The following is a 17,152-nucleotide window of genomic DNA, read 5'->3' on the forward strand; positions in this document are numbered from 1 at the left end:
CTTTGTCTCCTTTTCTAGTTATTGATTCTTGTGTATGATCTTTTGTCAATTAGATACGTTTCCATTTCATTTTCAGCTGAATGTTCAGATGCTGATTGACAGATCATAAAGAATGCTGATCTTGAAGAACTGCGAGAATTAGGATCTGGTACATTTGGAACCGTCTATCATGGGAAGTGGCGGGGAACAGATGTTGCTATTAAGCGGATAAAAAAGAGCTGCTTTGCAGGGCGATCATCTGAGCAGGAGCGATTGGTGCGTTCAGAACATTATTATCACTGATCTTACCCTGGTTGAATGTTGGTTCTCAATAGATATAAATGTTTGTTCAGTTTTTGTTTTTGTTTATATGAAGTAAGACTAAGCAGTGACCAATTGGCTTAGGGAACTGCTTCTGCTGTCCAAAAATGGTGATTTGATTACCCTGGAAAAAAAAAAAAAAAAAGGAAAAATAGTTTCAGTATATCCAGGAAAAAAAAGTAACTTCCACCTTTTACTCTCTGTCATATTGTAGCACCTGTTTAATCTTTACAAATGGATTGAATAAAGGAGTTCTGTTGCGCATTTGTTGAATGTACATTTTATTATTCTTGTCTTTGCAGACCAAAGACTTTTGGAGGGAGGCACAGATCCTTTCTAAGCTTCACCATCCAAATGTTGTAGCTTTTTATGGTGTGGTTCCGGATGGGGCTGGGGGAACTTTGGCAACTGTAACTGAATTCATGGTGAATGGATCTCTCCGGCATGTGCTTTTAAGGAAGGACAGGTTAGTTATCCTCCAGTTCTCTTTACTTTTGCTTGTAGATAACCTTGAATTTTTGAAGACCACAGACTGCTCTCTGCAGGTTACTTGATCGTCGTAAAAGGCTGATAATTGCAATGGATGCAGCTTTTGGCATGGAATACTTACACTCGAAGAACATTGTTCATTTTGATCTGAAATGTGACAATTTGCTTGTCAATATGAGGGATGCCCAACGACCTATATGCAAGGTAAGTTTTACCTCATACTATCGTGTAGAACAAATGGCTGCTTGAGGATCCAAGCTAATAGATAGGAGAACTCCTTTTCATTTTTTACCTGAATTCTTTCTCCTTGTTTTATTTGCTTCTGACGTGAACCTCGCATCACAGTCTTAAAATATTCTTGGGTATGAAATGAGCATCATGGATTTGAAAAGGTTTCAGGTTGAAGATTACTTATAAGGTGTGCTGATTTTCAATTAAAATGATTTCAAATCTATGATCAATGTTCTAAAGGCTTTAAAATTAGTTAGTATATGAAATGCAAATTTTTTTTGAGAGAGAAATAACTGTTTTATTGATTAAACAACCAAAAGGTCAATGAATTACAACTCAGCTCAATCATTACAAGAGAAAAAGCATCCGCATAGAGCGGGAAACACCAACGCCCATTCAATTACAGCACTTTCTGCCCTATTGAAAACCCTCGTAATATTCCCCGATAAATTGTTAAAACAGCTTCTTCTTTTTTGCCTTTCCCACATGCCGATGAGCAAAGCCATTCTCCAGATTCTCTCACCTTCCTGCCTATCCCTCCTCCATGCCATGACCAAAATAGATCTGAAATTGACTTTGGCATCACCCATGCCACCCCAAACAGTCCCCCCCCCCCCCGAAAAGCGATGAACAAACAGATGATCTACTGACTTGTTGGGCAAGCATTGATAACAATCAACCCCTTATTTTGAAGATTGTTGATAGTAAGCACCTTGTTCCATCCCGCTAACCACGCAAAAGCTGTTGCTATCTTGAGGGGAATGCCATGGTACCAAATGAAAGACATGCGATAAAGCCTTTGTCGGGGCGGGGGCGCTAAGCTTCCTATAAAAGGATCTAATAGAAAAGCATCCCGACTTGTCCTCAAGCATTTCATCAAATCTGGTTGCAAACAAAGCACAACACCCGAGAACCGTTATGTTAAATTTAAAATTTTCACCTCTTCTCACAAATTTCTTCTACATGGTGGAGTCCAAACTCCATTAAAACTTTGCCACATAAAGCACTGAGCTATATTTATTTCCAGATCTGAGGACACTTAGTCCTAGATAATTATCTTTTAATCTTCTATTTCCCAACCATACATCTTCTCAAAATCTTACCCTTCTTCCATCTCGTACTAAAAATCCCACCTCTTCTTCAAATCTCCCCTCCATTCCCACAATTGCCTTCCACATCCTTGTAGCCTTGTATATGGATGACTTTTTCGACCACCATCCAATTTCCTCTTCCTCGTACTCCCTAACAAATATTTCCTAACACAAACTGTCCTTTTCAAAGCCATATCTCCAAAGCCATTTACCAAGAAGCACCTTATTCATTATTTCCAACTTCATCATATCTGCACCTCCATTTTTCTTTAGTCTACACGCATCTTCCCATTTCATAGGATGGATTTTACTTTTCTCCTCTACTCCCTTCCATAAAAATGCGTCCTTAGCCTTTCCACTTTCTTTATCACTCCCATAGGGCATTTAAAGAGAGAAAAGAAATATAACAGGAGACTCGTTAGGGCTACCTTGATTTTGACAATCCTTCTACCCAAGGATAAATTTCGCCACTTCCATGACGACAATTTCTTTTCAAACCTTTCAATAACTTGATCTCAAAGGTGGGTTTCCTAATAGATAGAGGCAACCCCAAGTCTATAGATGGAAACGTTCCGGCGTCGCATCCAAACACCACTGCCAGATTCTTAACCACCTCCTTGGGTAAAACCTATACCTAGTGTTCGAGTTGTTGGTATTGCTACAAGTTTCGCTGGCCGGGGATAAAGATAAAATATCGTTATCACCGATAACTGGAAATGCAAGAGAAACAAAGGAAAACATGGAAAAATGACGGAATTTTTCAGTGAAACTTCAAGAGATGCCTAAATACACATATTTGCATATTTAAGAATAAAAAATTTGCAAAAGGAATGCATACATACAACTTTTCATTTAATAGGGGTTAAAAGCATGTAATGTCGTATGAAATCACTTCAATAGTAACCAAAATGAATTATATAATATAAATGCAGTCATCGTATAATAACTAAGACATGTAAAAATAAATGAAATTTAACATATACACCCGTCTGGCACAGCTTAACATGTTGGCAATATTGTTCACAAGTCATCCTCTACTCATACCAATCCATCTAACCATCTAATCTGTCTATCCATCTAACGAATCATCATAACCATCCATCCAACCATCACATCAATCCATGCCATTCATATGTTTTGCCAACTTATTTTAGAGCATGGTCCCAAAAATGAAGCAGATACAAATTTTAGGTGGACCACACAACAAGAAACAATGGTCATTGAAAGCCCATCATTAAAAACTTCTTAGGGTCCACCATAATGTTTATTGACCATCCAACCTATTGATAAGGTCACACAGACCTAGATGAAAGTAAAAAACAAATATCAACTTGATCCAAAACTTTTGTCCCACACAAGGTTTTGATTGGTCAATAATCATTGTTTCCTATGGTGTGGACAATGTGGTCCACCTGAAATTTGTGTCTGCTTCATTTTTGGGACCATTCCCTAAAATAAGCTAATAGAACATAACGGATGTCATAGATATACATTACATACATCAAGGTGGGCCCTACTATTAAGGTCCCACCCAAATCATTGGTTCCTGTCGCTCAAGCTTACACAACCCTAAAGTTCTACACACGCAACACGAACATCCTGCAACAAGAAACTATGGGGCCCATCGTGATGTTTGCGAGACATCCACTCCATCTATCCGTTTTGCCAAACCATGTTAGGAGATGGGCCCAAAAATGAGGCAGATCCAAAACTCAGGTGGGCCGAACAATAGCAAATAGTGATGATTGAATGTCCACCATTGAAACATTTGTGGGGCTGTAGAAGTATCCAATCAGGCTAATATTTTTGTGTTTTTAGTTCATCCCAATAAGGATGACCTTATGAATGGTTTAGATGGCATATATGCATCACGATGGAGCCCAGGGTGGTTTTAACGATCGGCATTTCCCTATCCACTTTTTTCATGTCATGCAGCCCACTTGGGTTTTGGATATGCCTCATTTTTTGGCCCATGTCCAAACGTCATCTGAAAAATCAGACCAATGGGGTGGATTTCTAACAAACATCATGATGGCCCCCACAGCCCCAACTAGCTTCCTATCACAAGAAGTTCCTGTTAAAGGCTTTTGCAAGTTGCCCCTAACCAGCGATGTGGGTGGGACCTGGCCATGGGACCCACTTCAATACATTTGTTGTATATCTGCGTCATCCATCCGTTTTGCTAGCTCATTGCAAAGTATGGGTCAAAAAATGAAATAGATCCTAATCTTAGGTGGACCATTGACCACACCACAAGAAACAATAGTCGTTGACCATTAAAAAAATTTTGTGGGCTAGAAAAGTTTTGGATCAAGTTGGTATTTGTGTTTTCCTTTCATACAGGTCTGTGTGACCTTATGAACAACTTAAATGGCAAATAAACATTATGGTGGACCTTGGGATGTTTTTAATGGTGGGTATTTAATGACCATTATTTCTTGTGGTGTGGTCCACCTAAAATCTGGATATACTTCATTTTTCATCCCATGCCCTAAAATGACATGGAAAAATGAATGGATGGCATAGATATACAAAGCATACATTGAGGTGGAACCCACAGAGTCGCACAATCACTGGTCGCAACTTAAGTTGCGTGCAAAGGGAAAGAAGGAACCTAAGATTTCTTTTAACCCTAAAGTTCAATTTGCACCCACAAACAAAAGCGGAACAAAATCCTGATTTTTTTTCACCCTAAAATCATGTTAGAAAGAATCTTCCCAATGTTAATTCTTTCCAAGAATGAGAATATTGCATGGGAGGAAGTTTCGATGGAAAACCCCAATAAGATTAGGAAAAGCTCGCTGAAATCCTTGGATATTTTTTGTTATTTCATACTTTTGAAGACTGGCACACAATCCAATCACTTCTCATCTTCCGAAAAGAGGTATTTCTAATTTATTTTGTTTTATTTTTTTATTTTCTAGTATTTACGTTCTACCCTCACCCGATTTTATTGGCGAAAATTCAAAAAAAAAAAAATTTAAAAAAAAAATCGGAGAAATTCAGAAGAAAAAAAAAACGACAAAATCTTGCTGATATCCTAAAGAGAAACGAACTTTGGATTTTTGGTTTTGAAGGGCCAGCGAGGGTGAAATTATTGGCGACAATTCGAAAAAAATTTCGACAATTTAAACATTGCCTATTCTCAAATTATTGCATTTATGAGAATTTACTTTTAAGCTCAAGATCGCTGCAAAACAACATATAACCTGTGTTTTAAATATCGACGATATTGGCTAATATATCCCACGATATATCTTGTATCCCACTTGTGCGATACGAAACGCTTAGGTAGTGCCGATATATCCCACCTATTCGATCCAGTGAACATTTTCGATTTCTGATCCTTTTTTTTTTTTTTTTGTAAATCATGTTGAATCAGTGTCAAATGGTTATAAATCTATGATTATTCATGTTTTCTATGAAAAATCATGGATTTGGAGCTTTGATTTTGATATTTAGAGAGATGGGCCACGTTGCAGAAAATTGGGAAAAATCGAAATTTCTCAATTTCTCGCAATTCAGTTGCAATCTTTGTATCCATACACAAAATCAAACATGTATATAACTTGATCTAGTGATTCACCTTTTGCTTTTGAATGTATTGTTTGTGTTTCCATACATGTCTTCTTAAGTTTATAAGTTACATGAATAGACTTTGAATATACTTGCATCAGTTCAGTTAAACAATGCATATATTAGGACCCCATACAAAGGAAACTCCTATTATGTGCACTTTTTTGTAATGTATTGATTTTTTGAGTGTGAATTGATGTCTTTTTCAACAATCCCTAAAGTTTCATTGAAAAATTTAAACAATTTCCCAATGTTCCAATGTTTCTCAACAACAGTGATACATTACGCAATACAATCGATATATCCCATGTGATAACTGATCTGTATTTGTATCCCAAGGGTGTGATACATTATGCGATAATGATATTTAAAACATTGCATATAACCTTTCTCAGATTGTCCACTTGGGAATTATTTGCATTGCAAAACAATATGGTGTCATCTGCAACTTGAGGATGGGATAGTTGAAGGTCTCCCCTATACACCTTGAATTTGTTTAGTAGGCCCTGTGAGACTCCTTTATCCAACATTCTACTTGGAGCTTTTGTCACCACGATGAAGAGAATAGACAATAACATATCCCCCTTGTTGTGGACCTCTAGATGATTTTTTATTTTTTATTTTTTTAAAAAAAAAAAAAAACCTTTTGGTGACTCATTGACTAGGAGCGAAAACTTGGTAGATGCGACACACACTTGAATTCATTTCCTCCATTTATCCCCATAATCGAGACGACCTAACATGTCATCTAGGAAGTTCCATTCCTCATGATCATACACGCCTTTTCCAAGTCTAGTTTGCAAACTATGCCGCTTTTGCCTTGTACCTGGAAGCAATACACTCGGGGACAATCAATGGACTATCCAATATTTGTCTACCTTCTACAAAAGCGCCTTGGACCTTGGATATAACCCTTCGATAGTGGCTCAAAATCTCTTGAATAAAATCTTGGCCAAGGGGTCCAATTAAACTTATTGGCCTAAAGTTCCTCAAACTGTCTGCACCCTCCTTTGGAATCAGTGCAATGAACAATGCATCGAGCTCAACCAGGAGTGTACCACTCTCGAAAAACTCACGGAGAAAAGCAACAACATCATTTTTTACTGAACCTCAAAAGATTCGGAAGAACACTAGGAGAAAACCATGTGGCCCTGGAGGCTTGTCCCTCCCCAATTCATCCCATGGTGTGCCGTTAAGGCCGTTACGGGGTCGTAAAGGTTGTTATGTAAAGGTAACGATGGCAACCGTTACACGTTACAGGGTCGTAACGGTCGTAACAGCCATTATGGAAAAAAAAAATGACCCGTAATTGTTGTTAACGACACGTTATGTCCCCTGTAAAGGCCATAATAGCCTCGTAATGGTCTATTACGGGACATATATAGGTTTTTCATACTTTTTAATCAACATTATGGGGCAAATACAGGTTTTTAGGGAATTTTTTTCAATAAATAAAAAATAAAAAAGAGAGACTGTAACGGCCATTATGGGGCCGTAACAGCCGTTATGCCCCGTATTGTAAAGGGAATGGTGGTGGCCGTTACGGCCACCATTACCGTTACGGAACACCTTGATTCATCCATTATTGCCTTGATTTCTACTTCGAAGACCGGCCTCTCCAGAAAAGCCACTTCCTCCACAGAGATAGATCGGAAAGTTAGATTATCCAACCACGGCCTCCGCAAATCTTCATTTGTAACCAGTTGTTGATAGAATCTGACAAAAGCCTCCCCCACCTTGGCTTTTTCCTCAACCCTGACGCCATCCACCATCACGCTATGGATTTTGTTGGTCCTAGCTCCTATGCTTGCTAAATCATGGAAAATTTTGGTGTCATTACCCCCTACCTTCAGCCAGGTAGCCCTTGAATGTTGTTTTCACTCTTTTCCTCCTTCAGGCAACTTTTATATTCTTTGATAGGCTCTTGACGTGCCCCCTTCTTATCCATTGCCTGCATTTCATTGAGGATAGCACCCATCTTGTGTTCCCAACTATTGAACACTTCCTTTTTCCACCTGATGATCTTTCCCTTTAAGAACCTTCCACTTTTGGAATAGGACGATGCCCGGATAGCCTTCTACCACAAATGAAACCCACCATTCCTTAATCGGCTCTGCAAATCCATCCACTTTAAACCATGCAAGCTTGAACCTAACCGATCTAGGTCCTCAATCATCCTCCTCTACTTCTAGAAGAATCGAACAATGGTCCGAGACAGTTCTTGGTGGACCACGCTGGGTTATCAGTGGGCGCTTCTCAATCCACCCAATTGAAATGAAAACCTATCAATCTTGGACTAAATGGGTTTTTCTTGTCTGTTAGACCATGCGAAACTTACATCACCCATTGGAAGATCTATTAATTCGTTTCTTTGCACCCATGCCAAGAACTCTGACATGCTCCGAGTTATTTAAACCCCTGTAGATTTTTCAAAGGAGAACCTGGTTACGTTGAAATTCCCCCCTACACACCAAGGCACTCTCCATTTACTTCCAGCTGTTTCTCTGCCCAGAAATTAGTTCGCTGCCCCGGAGGGTTCGGTCTATAGATTGCCGAAAAGGCCCATCTGACGCGACATCCCCTTAGAAGCACTAACAGTTTGGCACTGAAAAATCCCCACTCCATTCTTCTTTCACCCATATTGAGGTATTCCATATTATGACCACCCCTTCCGCCACACCCACCGCATCCTTCACCACCTAATCCTTCACTTCTCATCCAGATATCATCAACGATTTTCTGATTTAGAGAGTTCATCTTGTTCTCCTGCAGTGCAACCAACTGTACCTCATAACGCTTGCATATATCCTTGATTTGGGCTTGTTTCAGGGGGCAGCCCAGGCCACACACATTCCAGCCAAGAACTTCTATTGAGAGCCTATATTATCTCATATCAGAAAAATTCCTCTCTCCTTTTGGGGCTTTTCCTTTCCTCCCTTTCCCCCTTCCTATGGCTGGAGTTCCTGAGTCCCATCAACTCTCTCACTCCCCTTGGAATTCTTAGAACCTCCTGCTGAGCTGACACCTTCTCTTTCTGAATTCCCCTACTTTCGATGAGTTGGAAACGAGCAATATAGTCCACTTCACATTCTCCAAAGGGTGACCCCAAATCACCCTACCCACATTTACCGGTGCTTCCCAAACCCATTGCATACCTTTTATCATTGAAACATGACTTCCTTTTGTTTTTCCTTGGATCAATGCTACCTTAGAGACTCCTGTTGAGATCTGCCTATCTACCTCAATGCTTGTAACTGCCATCTGAAAGGGGGAAATAACTAATGCTTCTGCTATCTCTTCCGCTCCATTATGATCGTACATCATCAGCTCCCAATTTTCAGCTTTGAACCCACAGTCTACCTCTTCTGCTGCAACCAGCTTGCTTGATGCTCTGTCCAATCTGAACCCCACATCTGCCACAGTGGTCGAAGCTGCCTTCGATCCCTTCAACTCCAGAGAAACTCGAACCAGCATCGAGATCGCTGGGTCTCTCGATCGCTGCTCTCCACTAATAGTCATTGCAGAGATGGTTCCTCTGTTCGGGATCGAGAAATACCTCACTTTGCATCTAGGGGAACTTAAAGATGATAGGGCATGTGCCGCTTGAAAGTCGAAAGACGCACAGGACTCCTCCCGCACACAAACCACTTTCATCTCTCCTCTCCCTACTCCAAGTGTCACAGTGCACTGCAAAGTTTCTACTGCAGCAGCTTCCTACGTCCACATGTTGCTCAGAAAAGGCACCATCGTATCTCCCTTGTCAGAGAATGAGCCGAGCATCAGAACTTTATTTAATGCCCCGCTGCCCTCCTATGTTGACTCCATCTCTTGTTGCCATCCGGTCTTGGCTTTGAACAAGTGTCAGAGTGCAAAAGCTGCTGCCATTCTCTGTTAACTCCCTGCTTGCCACACATCCCACATGCATTAAATGATCCATCCTTCTCCTGCTCCGCCGAATACACATCACTCCATGCTGCTCCCCCTATGCTCCTGCAAGCAACCTTGGTTCCGCTTCTCCTCTCATCTGCTGCCACGAACCCACCTACCTCCTCTCGCTGTTGCATTCGACATGTGTCCCCTCGAGCATCCAGAGATCTGTCAGAGCACCCAGTTCCTACACCTTCATCTCTCTCCTACATCCCATCCTTTCTCCCCCACCTCCATTGCTACTTCACCTCATGTTTCCTTCCAGATCCTCACTGTCAGCTTTATGTTGATTCTCCTCTTAGTTTCGCATTGTATTCTTTTCCTGCCCTTGAGCGGGCCTTCTAATAAATAACCATTTTTGATATCTTGGTTGATAATTCTTGAGAGTGGAGAGACCCCAAAAAAAAAAAAAACATGAGAGTGGAGATTGAGAAGGGTGTTGCTTATATAATTAAAGTGGGGTGGATGAAGTGGAGATGTGCCTTTAGAGTTCTGTGATCGCTGTATACCAATGAAATTGAAGGCAAATTTTATAGGATAGCAATAATACAGGCCATGCTCAATGGGACAGAATGTTGGGCAGCTAAGGAACAACATGTTTGTAGGATGAGCATAGCTAATATGAGGCATGTTGAGATGGATGAGTGGCAAGACTATGAAGGACAAAAATAGAAATGAATGCATTTGAAGGAACTTATGAGTAGCACCAATTGATTCTGCGTGGGATAAGTCTTAGATGATTATGATTAGTGTTCCGGAGATTGAAATCTGATTGCAAATTGTATAAGGGGGTTGAATTGAATATTTAATTGGAAGATTTGTCCAAACTACTAATTTAAAAATCAAGCAAACATGGGAAAAAAAATATGCATCTATTCCAGATCCACATCCATCATTTAAAAGTAATGATGTATAGTCTGATTTCTGGGAGACTCAACTTTGGGAGATCGGATTAGTTGATTGCCTTTGGTGTTTTCTTGACTCCTTGATTTCAGGTAGGGCCTTTGGGATTGCTGGCCCTGTAATTTGTTTTTGCTTTCTTCACTTGTGGGTTGCTTAGGTTGGAGCAACAAGAGGGTCACTCCATGTTTTTGGGGTCTTTGTGTTTTTGTTTCTTCAACCTTTTTTATAATATTTAGTCATCTTTTCATATTTAAAATAAAAATTAAAAAATTAAAAAAAAATTTAAAAAAAAAGAAGAAGAAGAAGAAAGAAAGAAAGAAAGAAAAAGAAAAGAAAAAACTGTGAAGAGATCAAAACGAGCCACCCATGGAAATGGATTGTAGTTTATGAAAGTACATCTATAATTATTGAAACATTTTGATAGGCGTGGAAGCATTATGAACATCAATATTACTATATTGACATTGCCATTGTCCTCCTTGGCTTAAGTTGCATGGCACATAAGTTCCAATTTCATATTGAAATACTTGGTGGTGCAATTTTTGTGAGTATTGCTAACTTCTCTTCGAATATTTGCTACAACCACCAAGATCGACACCAGCCGCTCCGCCCGAGCTCGCCACTTCTCTGAGAGAAAAGGTGACCCTGCAAAGAAACAAACAGACTACTGCAATGATTTGACTTAGGAATCACAACTTTCGATTGTTTCCATCAAAACTCTCTCAAGATATCAAAATGACCATCCGTTGATGTGGAAACACGTAGGAAGAAACTGATTTGACATTATCATAAAAAAATAAAACTGGTTTGAAATTTGCCAATGTCAAAGGAAAGCTAAAGATTCTCTGTTGTATGGTTTAGCGTGTTGAAAAAAATAAATCCAAAACTCTGTATAAAAAAAACAAAATAAATAAATAAATAAATAACTCTTAAAATTGCTTACAACTAAAAGAGAAAACAGTAACAAAACTCTCATGATTCGGGCCAAGGTTTTATGATCCTTTTTTTAATGGAATTATAAGATTCGAATCATGAATCATGAGCATAACCCACTTCCCTTTCAGACTATGGTTTAGTGAATTGTAAGATTCAACTCATAAACCGTAAGAAACAATGTCAATGATTATTTGCGGAAATTTTGGAGAAGGTGCTTGGACTTTTAAATTTCCATATGTATGCAGCTGGGCAAGATTATTATGACGATGTTGATGTCTTCGCCATTACAAATTGTGTGAAACTTAGCATTCTTAAAGAGTGAACAATAGAATCTTATAATAATTAAAAGCATGGTGGATCAGTGGGTTGACAAAACTTCTTCAGTTTTGGTTTTTTATTGTTGCTTATATTATCAATGTCACTCACTGTTTATTGGGACTTGGCTTTCACAGGTTGGGGATTTTGGATTGTCGAGAATCAAGCGCAATACTCTGGTTTCGGGTGGTGTTCGAGGAACTCTTCCTTGGATGGCACCAGAATTATTGAATGGTAGCAGTAGTCGGGTATCTGAAAAGGTAGGCCTATTCTTTAGTGGTCACTTCAGCCATGTGGAAACAATTAAAAAGGTCCTTTGGGTTTCGACAGGTTGATGTTTTCTCGTTTGGTATTGCAATGTGGGAGATCCTTACAGGGGAGGAGCCCTACGCCAATATGCATTGCGGTGCAATCATAGGTAAGCTTCGTAGCTTGACAATAAAATTTCAGTGCAACGCATATGATCCATATTCTAAAGATTTAACTGTCATGAATATCTTCAAAGGTAGCAGACATATCAACCCCAAAATTTGAAGATTGCTGACTAATTTTGAATGCCAATTGAGACAATAATGTTTGTGTGGGAGCAGCTTACATGCATAGAGAGAGAAGGGTGCCAAAAATGGTTTTGATAGTAGGCAACCCAACGCCACTCAAATTTCACAATGTCATGGTGATCCCCATAGGCTTTGTTGAACTAGTTCCGTAATACTACCATCAGTGCGGGCTACATGAAAAGAGGAGCAAACAATGGGAGTGGGCTACTCGCATGAAAGAATGCAATGACAAAAATACCCTCAGTTAAAGTGTCAAAGGCATTCCCATTTTCCAAACTTTTATGCCCCTCCCCATGACTAGTTGCAAGCAATGTTAGAAATATTGGTATCGTGTTACATATCGTACCCTTGGAATACAGATACATATCGGTTATCGCATGGGATATATCAGTTGTATCGCATAATGTATCGTTGTTGGAAACATGAGGAAACATTGGGAAATTGGTCGAATTTTTCAATGAAACTTCAGTGATTGTTAAAAAAGACATCAATACACACTTATAAATCAATACATTACGAAAAACAAGTGCACATAATAGGTTTTCTTTGTATGGGGTCCTAATCTATGCGCTGTCTAACTGAATTGATGCAAGTATATTCATATAATTTATAAATGTAAAAAGACGTGTGGAAACACAAGCAATACGTTCAAAAGAAGAATCAATAGATCAGGATACATGCATCTTTGGACACAAAAATTGCAACCTATTTGTGAGAAATTGGAAATTTTTTATTTTTTTTCAATTTTCCGCAACTCGGCCCATCTCCTCCACATCTTAAAATTAAAGCTCCCTATCCATGGTTTTTCATGTAAAACATGAAAAAGGTTTACATGAAAAATCATGGATTTGTAATAATTTGACGCCAATTTAACATGATTTATAGAAGAAAAAAAGAGAGGGGGGGATCGAAAATGCTCATCGAATTGAACATAGGTTTCGTATCGCATAGGTGGGATACAAGATATATCGTGGGATATATCAGCCGATATCATCGATACTTAAAACACTAGTGGCAGGGGCACTCTAAAAGTGGCCAAATGCTGCCTTTGTTATATATAGTTGAGATTTATGCTTATAAATCATATTATAAGACTACTGGTCACCTACAACTGCTTCTAGACTTGACCAATGTTTTAAATATCGATGATATCGGCCGATAGATCCCACGATATATCTTGTATCCCACCTGTGCTATACGAAACACACAAGTAGTGGGATATATCACATATATTCGATCTGGTGAGCATTTTCGATTTTCGATCCTTTTTTTTTGTAAATCATGTTGAATCAGTGTCAAATTGCATGAAAAATCATGGATTGAGGGTTTCGATTTCGAGATTTGGAGGAGATGGGTCAAGTTGCAAAAAAAAATCAATTTTTTTTTCAGTTTCTCGTAAATCAGTTGCAATATTTGTGTCCAAACATTAAATCAAACATGTATGTGACCTGATCTAGTGATTCGTCTTTTACTTTTGAATGTATTGCTTGTGTTTCCAGACATCTTCAGTTAGATAGCGCATAGATTAGGACCCCGTACAAAGAAAACCTATTATGTGCACTAATGTTTTGATTTATAAGTGTGTTGATGTCTTTTTTAACGATCACTGAAGTTTCATTGAAAAATTAGACCAATTTCCCAATGTTTTGATTTATAAGTGTGTTGATGTCTTTTTTAACGATCACTGAAGTTTCATTGAAAAATTAGACCAATTTCCCAATGTTTTCCCATGTTTTCAACAATAGCGATACATTACGCGATACAACCGATATATCCCATGCGATAACCAATGCATATCCGTATTCCCAAGGGTGCAATTAGGGCTGTTCGTGAGTCGAGCTAGCTCGAAAAACTCGCTTAACTCGTCTCGAGTCAGCTCGGATTGACTCGGCTTGAATGGCCAATTCGGGTCGAGTCAAGCCTTTTTTGTGAAGCTCGAGTTGAGTTCGAGCCGAGTTCGAGCAGGAGGTATTTCAACTCAACTTGAACTCGAACTCGAGCTCGACTCAGCTCGATTAATAATTTTAAAATTTTTAAATCATATATATATATAAGTTGTAAGTTTAAGTTTTTTAAATTTAAAAAAAAAAAAAAAAAAACCCTAGCTACACCCGACCGACCCCTCTGCCCTCTTTCCCTTTTCCCTTTTCCTTTCTTCTCTACCCCACCCACCCACTGCCCGCACGCCCGCCCAGCACTCCATTGGACCAGCACGTTGCCCGGCGCCCGCACGGCCATCTGGCCCATCTCTATCTCTCTCTCTCACTCTCCCCATCTCGCCGAGCGAACCAGCGCGACTGCGCCCAATCTCGACTCGGCCCGATCTCTCTCTCTTCCAATCTCTCCGAGGTAGGTGTTTAACTTCTTTTTTTTTAATTTAACTTATAGATTTATTTGATTGGAGATTTATTTTATAAATTTGTAGATTGGAGGCTGGATTAGGTCAAGTTGAGGTTTGGGACGGGTTTGGGTGGGTTGGGTTGGGTCGGGTTGGGGTTAAGGATGTGTTGTGGTGGCTGGCTTTGGCCGTCACACATATATGTGCTTTGTCTTCCTTATGGTTTATATTTATAACCAAATGTGCGACTAATATTTATCAAATACCATCAAATATTCATTGAACCTTTTGAGTTAGAAAATAACCACTTACATTAATCACAAGTTCACGACCTAAAATCATGCTCATTTGGAAGTTAATAATCACATAACCTACCCTTTGTGTGGGCTAGACTGTATGAATTGTCTGGCTCAAAAATGGGGCAATCGCTTCCATTTGCCTTGTGCGCTACAGCCCACTTGATGAATGAACTGGTCTGATTTTTTACAATATGGCCTACCAGATGGAAGGTGCGTGTGTGGATGTAATAGGGAGCACTCTAACTTATAGTGCTCTGGGAACTAAAAGAAGCCTTAGAGAATTAGTTAGAAGCTAAATATGCTTTGTTTTTAAATAGTATGCAACAACCAGCAATGTCTTCAGATGATCCATCCACTGCTATCTGAGATTATAGATCCCAAGTGTACTCCCCAACTTCTGGAAGAATGAAAATCCAATGTAAATTGTGTGGGGGCAGATTTGTTAACAAAACAAATCGGCTTAGACTACACTTACCAGGTCGGGGGGGAGATGCAAAACCATGTCCCAAAGCATCAGAGGAGATATGATTTTTATACTAGGCTCTTGTAGACTCCAACAAGAAGCCTTCTATCCCCTCCCCCACACCGAATAGAACTAGCCATAGGATATACAATAACAGACCTGTTGTGACGCCCCGTCACTGTGGCCACATGTGGGCGGGCACATGTGGGCGGGCCCCAAGATGGTTGGCAGGCTACTGTGTGGTTGGCAGGCTACTGTACACACAGTGAAGGTGAAACTTTGTCCCACATCGGAAGTGTCGTTTGAAGTAATGGTAGCTATATGTGGAGTTGTCACCCTATACTGCATGAGGCCTTTTGGGGTGACCCCAAGAACAAAACCATGCGGGCTGTGCCCAGAGCGGACAATATCATACAGTGTGGGCGTGGGCTGTTACACCTGCTTTAATCAACGAAGATTCTGAAATAGAGAGGGTGAAGAGAATAAGTAGGGAAGAGGAAGAGGAGAATGAAGTTAAATTAAGAAACTTGAAGAAGAACAATTACAATTAGCCTTGAAGTTAAGCAAGGAAGAGGCAGATTTATCAAGATATCAACGATGTGCTCCTCAACAACATGACGCAAAAGTAGGACCAAACTCAACAAGCAAGAAGCTATCAAAGTTTATTTCCAAACTCACCTCATTCTACAAAAACTTGGGTATTCCGTATAGATCAGCTCATAAAAATAGTTTGAAAAAATTAGCTGAATATATACAAAAGCATGGTGAAATAATCCATCCACCTTCTGATTCAGGAGAGGTTAATGATCATATTGGAGAGGATACTACCACCAGCCCGAGCTTGGATGACGAAAATTATGGATCTGATCTAAAGTAGGATAAGGAGAATAAGAATATTAAAAATTAACTTTGATGTATTGGGCTGAATGCCACTTGTTAATGGCCATTGTAGTTGTCCTTGATCCACAATACAAGATGGCAATGGTTAGATTTGTTTTCAGATCACTTTATTCCAATTCTGGAAGAGTTTCAGCGGAGACCGCCATTATTAATGCTGCAATTGAAGAGTTGTTCGCATCATATATTGATAATTCGGCCGAAACATCAAGTAAAATAGGTACTTCTCAAACTGCGGATGGTTCTTCTACTGCCGGCGAGCGACTTCGTGACTTTATGTCTTTTTTAGACGAAGACGAAACGGAGACGTAGAAAATTGAATCCAAAGTAGAGAAGTATCTAAAGGAACCGGTCATAAGGATACAAGATAATGATTTCGATATTTTGCAATGGTGAAAGTCTTGAGCTTGTGAATACCCTAGACTTTCGTTGATGGCACGGGACATTTTATCAATTCCAATTTTGACCGTGGCATCAAAATCAGCTTTTAGCACTGGGAGCAGGGTAGTTAGCAAGTATCGAAGCTCACTCGCCTCGAATACAGTTGAAGCACTGATATGTACACAATATTGGTTGCATCCAGTTTGGGCCGGTAGCAGTTTCGATGTTGAAGAGTATGAAGAGGACAATGGAATTGAAAACGTGGACCAGAATGCTTGAAGGAAGATAAGCTTTAAAAATTTTCATGAACAGTTTTATAATTTTTGATATATTTTAACTCTTTAGAATTGATGTTGATTATTGAGGACAAAATGTGGTTTTGTGGTATGATACTGATAGTATCTAGAGGTTTATGTTTTAGTAATGTGGTATTAGCATATGAGACATTT

The 17,152-nt window shown here is 39.4% G+C and overlaps 1 protein-coding gene across 4 annotated transcripts in view; it reads left to right on the forward strand.

Annotated features, from left to right (window-relative positions):
* The window catches only part of LOC131240683 (uncharacterized), a 31,944-nt gene that overhangs the window by 12,593 nt on the left and 2,199 nt on the right, over positions 1–17,152 (forward strand). For 3 of the 4 annotated variants that reach the window (XM_058239080.1, XM_058239078.1, XM_058239077.1), the window contains exons 3-7: positions 103–255; positions 603–766; positions 846–993; positions 11,906–12,028; positions 12,099–12,186. In XM_058239080.1, coding sequence (XP_058095063.1) covers positions 103–255; positions 603–766; positions 846–993; positions 11,906–12,028; positions 12,099–12,186 — 676 coding nt within the window. Of the gene's footprint in view, positions 1–102; positions 256–602; positions 767–845; positions 994–1,134; positions 1,208–11,905; positions 12,029–12,098; positions 12,187–17,152 lie in introns of those variants that run through there. The other variant, XR_009168838.1, reaches the window with a different exon arrangement.

This window comes from Magnolia sinica, chromosome 3 (assembly GCF_029962835.1).
Source record: "Magnolia sinica isolate HGM2019 chromosome 3, MsV1, whole genome shotgun sequence".
Lineage (NCBI taxonomy): Eukaryota > Viridiplantae > Streptophyta > Magnoliopsida > Magnoliales > Magnoliaceae > Magnolia > Magnolia sinica.